Source organism: Grammomys surdaster, unplaced genomic scaffold, assembly GCF_004785775.1.
Source record: "Grammomys surdaster isolate TR1022 unplaced genomic scaffold, NIH_TR_1.0 268, whole genome shotgun sequence".
Lineage (NCBI taxonomy): Eukaryota > Metazoa > Chordata > Mammalia > Rodentia > Muridae > Grammomys > Grammomys surdaster.
In genome coordinates this window covers 1,050,148-1,058,568 of record NW_021604709.1, presented here as the reverse complement: position 1 = coordinate 1,058,568, position 8,421 = coordinate 1,050,148, and the positions used below count along the sequence as shown (strand labels likewise).

General features: G+C 36.9%; 1 protein-coding gene across 1 annotated transcript; it reads right to left on the bottom strand.

Annotated features, from left to right (window-relative positions):
* Window positions 1-214: 214 nt before the first annotated feature.
* Window positions 215-2,919, bottom strand: LOC114628473 (cystatin-S-like). The gene is made up of 3 exons (XM_028776362.1): window positions 2,689-2,919; window positions 1,314-1,427; window positions 215-298 (listed from the first exon to the last, which is right to left on the bottom strand). The coding sequence occupies exons 1-3, from the start codon at window positions 2,917-2,919 to the stop codon at window positions 215-217; spliced, it is 429 nt and encodes a 142-aa protein (XP_028632195.1).
* Between the last annotated feature and the right edge of the window lie 5,502 nt (window positions 2,920-8,421).

The window sequence follows — 8,421 nt, the reverse complement described above, 5'->3', positions numbered from 1 at the left end:
TAGCAAGCATATGTGGGCAAAGTATTGTAGCATTTGCAGAAGAAGGGGAAAGGGGGAGCAGCTTGTGTGTAATTATATATGCTTAGCAGTCAAAGCCACTGCTGATTTTGGTACTGGTAATCTGCAAGGCATCCATCAAGGCAAGATTATCCATTGGAGTGATGAAGCAGTGCCAAAGTGGTCTGCATCTTGCACAGTGCCACTTGCCACAAACTTATATACTGTGACAGCTGGAGTTCATCAGGGCCATATAATTCTCCCAGGGGACATCAAGGACCTCAAAAGAGCAGAATTCACTCTATAAAACAGAACAAAGAAGGTTGATCAGTGCTGGATAAAACTAAGAGGAAATCTGAAACCAGAACCATTTGAGGGTATTCGGCTGGTGAATGTCAAAACAAACCTCTGCCAAGTCTAACAACATACAACTTGATTGAGCATTATCTGCTGATGTACAACGTAATGATGTCCACCTGCTATATTACTACTATTTACCTTTTACAAGGTTTATCATCTCTTTCTCAAGAAATCCCATTAAGGAACACCATATGACTCATTCTAGGATCACAGAATTCAGGACCAGAGCATTCATTCAGTACACAGGACCCTCTCACTTCCACACAGAGGATTTTTAGGGGGATGGGACACAGAAATTCCTGAAAGTTTCATAGTAGGGAAAGTGGCATTAAAAGGAACTGCCACTGTATACAAATCTACTGTATCTCTTCTGTACCACTATTACTGTATAGACTGACATTGAGTGCAAAGGGCAGCACTGCAGGGCTCATTTCCTTTCAGGGTTGTCTGGACAGAAGCTGTGCTTGGAGGTGTAAATGCGTCTTCCCAACAGTGAACCTGTTGCTCTGTCCTCCAGGTCAATCAAGCAACACCACAGTGATCTCAGAGTACATAATTAACATTTTAACTTACTGAACAACTCAAATTATTTATGTGAACAGATACTCTGTTCCACCAGTGCTACATTTAATATCAATACTAGATGGATGTATTCTTACCTAACTACACTACTCTTACACATACACACTTCTGTAAAAACCCATACGTCACTTATGTACATTTCCACCTTTGCCCATGTAAAGCTCAGATATACTTTGGTCTACCTCTATGAACACACACACACACACACACACACACACACACACACACACATGCACACAAACACACACTTTCTTCCATGTTTGCAAATATTGCACATGTGTATGAATATGGTCCAAAATGTATTTTCACAAACTCACAAGGTTGTACATCCCTCTACTTGAAGAAAATGTCTCTGGCAAGTGTTATATTCATACCTCTTGCTGATCAGCCTGTTCATTTAAGGGACAGTGGGTTGAGTCAGCTTCGGTCTTCAAACATGTTGTTTTGCCTAGGATCACGTCAAAATAATATATCTGTCCAGCAACGACCTAAGGAGAAGTTAAAGATTCATGTTTAGCAGTAAACTGAACTTGATGTGAGCTCCTTTACTTTCAATTGAGACAGGACACAGAAAGAACAATGTTTCTAATACTTAGGAAAAGTACGTAGCTCTGAGGAATTAGCTGGCATGGAGGCACTATACAGTTTGTATCAGTATTGGAAGGCTGTTCAGAGGACCATTGATGTCTGGAGGATAACTAACAGAACTAACTTGAGGCTGAAGGCACAAATGAATAAGAAGTAGCTCTGTTCCAGTGTAGTTATGTGTGGGAACTCACTATAAATATTTAGCTGAATCCTTGAGAGAGGAGAAAATCCATTCTCTTCTTTTATTTAGACTCATCTCTGCATGGACACTAGAACTTTGGATGCTTCACTTAAAGAATACTTTGGAACAAAAAGAATACACCATTATAGTTTCTTCACTTTAGCTACAACTGTTAATAGGAATATCTTTTGAATTTGAAACTCTCAACTATGTCTTCCATTTTTAATTAAATACATTGAGCTGTTTTTTTCCACAAGGAATCAGACTCATCCTGACAGAACTCTAGAGAATCAAAAGGTGAGAGAAGATAAAATGTTAAGTACCCTTTGAACTTGGAAGTGAATCTTGAGGATCTTTTGCACTTAGCTTCATATCACCAAAATGAGATTCATCCACTTATTTCAGTGTACAATGGTCTATTATTCTCTAATAATTTTCACATCCCACATAATATGCCTGAATGAAGATGTTTAAGTAGGGGTTTCTTTTTGTGTAAGGGTCAGGGTTTCATAGGTGCTATACCATTATGCAATGAAAGCTCTAGAGAACCAAGAAATTAACATTATGTTTACAGAAAACAGAACAGGACATAGATGAAAGATTCAAAAAAACAAATGACAAGGGTCTTAATGACATTTTCTGGTGAAGAGCCTCTGTTCTGGTATGGCTGGGAAGTTTGGAAAGAAAAAGACATGCACACAGACAAGTTACTCTAAAGTTTCAAAGGAGTGAAACAGAAGTTATTGCAGTTTGCTTAAGCTCACCTAAATGTACTTCCTGAGGACAGAAAATATCTGAGGAAATGACATATGAAAGGGAAGAATATGTCAATACTGTAATACAACCTCAAATCACTAGTTAAAAAGCAGACCAAATCAGGATCAGAGAGAAGAAGAGTGGAGAGAATGGTAGATAGATTAAGGAGATATGTGTGTACCTCTGTAAAATAAGTCAGGTTCCCTCTATAAAGGGTTTCATACCTGTGTTTTGACACTCTTCACTTCCACCACTTGACTCAGGTACATGTCACTGTTTTTTTCATTGTACTGGCTGACAGCAAAGTCCAGTGCTTCTTGGGCCCCATCCTCCTCCATACTAGATTCTCTTATGCCACCTACCAGCATGTAACCTACCACATGGTAATAGCTCAGGTTCAGAACTAATATTAGGGTTGTTAGGAGTAATACTTGAGAATGGAGCAGGTAGGCCATGGTCTTTTTAGAATTGGTCGTGGATCCAAGGCTAGATGTGGAACTGCAGTGAGCCTGTTTCAGGCAGTGAGTACAGCCTGCAAATGAATTAGCCTTATATCCTGTACTCTTAGTTTGCATTGGCTTCTTGACAGCACCACATGTTATTTCAACCTTTCCCCTTCTTTGTTTATTTCTGCCCTTTATATTTTCTCTCTTCACATTGCTCCTACAGGATACAAGATATTCATAGTCTTCTGTCACTTTCTGGCCCACATCTTCCCATCCTCAAATTCGCATCTCTCTGAATCTCCCCTTCATCTTATTCTCCCACAGTTACAGGCTATGACTTCAACTCAGCTTTCTCCAAAAGTCTTATTCTCCAGTTTTTGCAATATCCTTGTATAGCCTTCTTGCTTAACAGAAGATATCACTGATCTCTGGCCTTCAAATTCCTACAACATCCAAGTTGAACTCTTAGTGTTTCAGAAACTCTGTATTTGGGATCCAAAGAGAGATGTATCATACATGATCAAGATACACAATTCCTTACAGAACGGTAGTATTTCAGGATATCTAGGACCATTCAGTACTGACCTTTTCAGAGGCAAAACTGCTGAGATAACCTTTAACTTAGACAATTGCAGGTTGATTTCTTTCCACAACACATTAACACCAGTCATTACATTCAGTTCAGGAAGCTCCCTGAAGGTAGCAAACAATGCCTCTGATCTCCTCAGTAACCTGTTCTTATCTACACATAACTACATAAAATACATACATACACACATACACATAACACTCATAAAATCTTTTCATTTCCTAGATGTTGTGAATAGAACAGTTATGAATGTTGAAGAGCATGAAACTCTCCTGTCATATAGAATACTTATGTTTTGATCATTAATGAAATACTTGTGTCATGTTATAATATGAATACATATTTTTTCTTGTTAAAAATTTAAGTTCTGATATTTTCAAGTAGATGTAAGATTTTATTTATTTATTGATTTATTCTTCATGTACCAAAGAGAAAAGAAAGAAAGGTACAAAGAAAAAAAGAAAGAAAGGAAGGAAGGAAGGAAGGAAGGAAGAAAAAAACAAAGGAGTCATTCACAAAGAAAAAATACTCACTCACTGTCAATCAAAAAGAAAAATGAAACTCCAAAAAACTTTCTATTATTTTGTTTTAATTATCAATTAGTTATTTTGTTTATTTAAATTTCAAATGTTGTCCCTCTTCCTGATTTCCCCATTGGAAACTCAGCATCCCCGCCCTGCCCCCTTACTGCCTCTGAATGTTCTCCTCCACAGACTCACCCAATCCTGCCTTACCACTCTAGCATCCCCCTATGATGTTGCATCACACCTCCACAGGACCATGGACCTCCCATTTTAGTGATCACAGATAAGGCAATCCTCTGCTAATATGTGTCTGAAGCCATAGATCACTGCATGTATACTCTTTTGTTGATGCTTTAGTCACTGAGAGTTCTGGGGGCAAGGGACAGGATAGTATATAATGTTGTTCTTATGGCATTGTGAACCTCTTCATTTCCTTCAGTCCTTCACCTAACTATTACTTTGATGTTCCTGGGCTCAATGTGATGATTGATTGTAACTGTGTCTATATTATTCAAAAGTTAGCAGAGTCTCTCAGGTACAGACATACCAGGCTCCTTTCAACAAACTCTTCTTGGCATCATCAATACTGTCTGGGGTTTCGTGTATACACATGTGATGGATACCTAGGGTGTGTAGTCTCTGGACGTTTTTTGCTTCAGTCTCTGCTCCAGTTTTTTGTCCCTGCAGTTCCTTTAGAGGGTACCACATCTAGGTTAAATATTTTGAGATGGGTGGCTGTCTCCATTCCTCAAATTCAGGCCACGCCTATATACTGGTGGTGGTCTTTACAGGTTCTAAACCCCCATTTGTTGAATATTTCAGCTAAAGTCATCCCCATTGGGTCCTGGTAGTCTCTTGCTTCCCTGGCATCTGGGATTTTCTAGTGGTCCCCTCCACCATTTCACCATACCCCACTGGTACATATTTTTATTCAATTTCCTGACAGTCTGCATTTCTCTTCTGTCTCTTCCCATACCTGATCCTGTCCCCTTTTATACTTCCCAATCTAATCTCCCTCCCAGATCCCTTACTTCCTCTACCTCCTGTGATTATATTGTTGACTTAGCCTTTCTCGATGGTTTTTGACAGTTCTAAACTCTAACAAAATTCTCTAGCCCTTCTTTTCCCCTTATCTCTGATTCATCTAACAAAAATCATATCCATCAACTTAAATGAGTGTATTTTTACAACTTTATAATTTGCCTTTTGTCATTGTTTTTTTCTCCCTTACCTTCACACATATGGGCACATTTCTATACACTGTTTTTAATAAGAACTGATAAAAAAATTAACTCTCAGATTACAGTTTAAAATAATAGAAAAATAAAGTGAAAGAACTCTATGTTGATTTTCACTTGTGTAAGATGGGATTTGCTCCTTTATGACATGACACATATTAGAAGTGGTATCATATTTTTTTTCCCTCTGATTCATGTAGTGATAAATATCTCCTTCAAAGAAAACTGTCCACCTACAACAAATTGGAGAAAAAGAGAGAGAGAGAACAACCAAACATAAATAAACACCAAGCAGACCAACTACAGTCTGAATGAACCACTTAATGTAACACATATCAAACAAAAAAGCTTTTAAGTATAGAACACCCTGAGTAATTGAATTTTAAAACTTGTAGTAAATATCAATCCTAAATTTGACAGAGTATTTAAGGTCATGGGACCAGTTCAGATTTGATTCACACATCATTTGGAACAGGCTGTCTCCACCATAATGAAAATACTTGATGTCTTGGAATATAATGCTCATGAAGCAGTCAGAGCGACTTTTTCTTTTACTTTTTGCTTTTTCTCACAAAATACCTTTTCTATGTATTCTGGGCCAAAGAAAATTATTAATTATTCCCAAGGCCTTTATCAGAGAGCATGCAGAGATCAGAACTCCATATGACCGCAGAAATTCAATGTTTAGTTACAGCTTTAGATCTGAATTCTGAGTCAAAAATGGACATTTTTGTCAATCTTTGTACATTTGTGTGAGTTACACTTAAAGAATATTATGAATAAAATCAAAGAGAAACATCTATTAATTATGTAATATATTTAAGAACCTGTATTCACCTGGAAGTGAAAAAAGAAGCAAACACACACAAAAAGTTATATGCCAAGACTGTATAACTTCACACAAAATATTAAAGATGGAATTTAGTAGTATATGCAATTACTTTAAAATTCATTTTCCATTGTTTTCCTCCTTTATATTTTTATTATTTAAATTTTTAAACACTGAAAACACATAACATGTCTCTTGAAACTCAGAAGGTATGATTAGACTGGCAGGAGAATGAAGAGTCTTTCCCCTGAGGGTGTTAACAATAGTTGTCAACTTAACTGATTTTTTACCTAGGAGACACCTCTGGCTTACATTTGAGAATGATTCCAGACAACATAAATTTGGGAATAAGACTCATTTTGAACATCACATTAAGTGGGGTCCCAAAATGAAAATCAAGTTTAATATCTGCTACAAATATGTAGGAGGCCTATGACTCTTTGGTTGGTTGTTCAGTCTTTCTGGGTCCTGATGCTCCCATGTTAGTTGGTTGACGTGATAAAACTTCTTTTTGGTTATCAGCCAACCAGTGACTGCCCCAACTTGAGACCCATCCCATGAGAGAGAGCCAAACTCTTGACACTATTCATGGTACTCTTATATACTTATAGAAAGAAAACTAGCATAAATATCTCTTCAAAGGTATAATTCATCAGTAATGGAAAGAGATGGAGAGACCCAAACAGTAGACTTCTGGATGAGTGAGAGATAGACTTGAACAAGCAGAAGGGGTCAGGGATACCAGAAGTAGACGTAAAAATGTATACACGAGGACTCTATTAAATATTGCTTGCTCAATTGTGTATGCTTTTAATGCTGACAAGTTTATACCTGATAACCCTAAGAAGGCACACCCTTTGGAAAGCTGATACTCTCGCTTTTTTGACAGTCATTCATTTCCTACAGGCCTTCCAATGTGTTGGAGTGTTCTGTAAGAATTCACAGTTTTGCTCTCCTCCTCTATTAACAAGACATAATCTGATAGTCAGTGTATAACACTTCTATTTCTTGCATCTTTCAGAATATATTATAGTGTTGTTCTCTTATAAGGCAGAGAGTTCATATTATACTTTACATGCATATATTTTTGAAAACCTCCACAGCGATAATTTTACACGAATTTTGAAAACTATAACTGTAGATCATGCATCCATATTTTTCATTCTTCTCTACTTGCAATCCATGCCTTACATCATTGTAACTTCTTTATTTTATTATTTAACATTTTATGTCCTATATTACTTAAATTGTGTCTTGTATAAAAATACATGTACGTTTGTATATGTGCATAGGCATAAATTATATGTATACATATAATAATTAAAGGATGCATATGAACATCACTTTATCATTTCACTTAATGTGGTTTATATATTTACATGTTTATATATATGCATATATTAATGCATCCTTAGTCTCACAAATATTGTTTCATACACAAAACCTACATAGTGATAACGGCTGTTCATATGCCAGAAAAGATCATGACATCTCACAACATCCCAGTACGTTTGAAGACCTGTATAAAAATAACGGCCTCCAATAGAGAATCAGCTATCAAAAAGGATGTACCAACTTGGCATTATAGTATGAAATATTCAGCAGTAAAAACATAAACCTATAAGCAAGAGTAAACAGAACCCTCAGGTTGCATTCATATAGTTAAATACATGATTATGTGTGTGTGTGTGTGTGTGTGTGTGTGTTTATTCCCATGTATACAGTCATTGTGTGTGTGTGTGCATGTAAAATTTAAAGAAGAGGCTACAATTACTATAGAGAGAAGAAGGACCATACCAGGAAATATACAGGAAGCAGGTAGTTAATAAGAAAAATATAGTATATAGCTTGAGTTGTGGTAGCCCTGTCTTCTCCAGTTTGCTCAATTCTATGTGCCCTTGCCCCATGTTTCTTTGACCAAAGGCAATATTTTCATTTTCTTGCCACTACATTTCCTGTCTCTTCACCTGGCCCCACCTGAATCCAAGATCTGGATTTTTCTCTATCACGTTTTGGAGCACATGTTGTGTAACTTCCTCCTTGTTCTGAATTTCTTCTGTGTCCACCCCTTTTCTTACACTCTTACAATTCTAACCCTTCACTACAACTTCTTCACGATATCATGCTACACAGATTGCCCCTTCTGATCTTTATTAAGTTGATAATCATAGTCTACACAAGTTGTAACTTTTATTTGGGCCGACAAATCCATATACCTTCTTAGATTAACAATTACTGCATCATAAATACATTCTTATGATCCTGAGAGGGAAGAAATGTCCAGGGTCATGGTCTGTGATTGCCCTTTAATAATAGAATTTCAAAGGCTCC

Coding starts and splice junctions, on each gene's coding strand:
- LOC114628473 (XM_028776362.1), bottom strand. CDS start 2,919: ATGGCCTACCTGCTCCATTCTCAAGTATTACTCCTAACAACCCTAATA. Junction 1,428..2,688: donor TGAAGAGTGTCAAAACACAG/GTATGAAACCCT, acceptor ACTTCTCCTTAG/GTCGTTGCTGGACAGATATA. Junction 299..1,313: donor AACAGGCTGATCAGCAAGAG/GTATGAATATAA, acceptor TCTGTTTTATAG/AGTGAATTCTGCTCTTTTGA.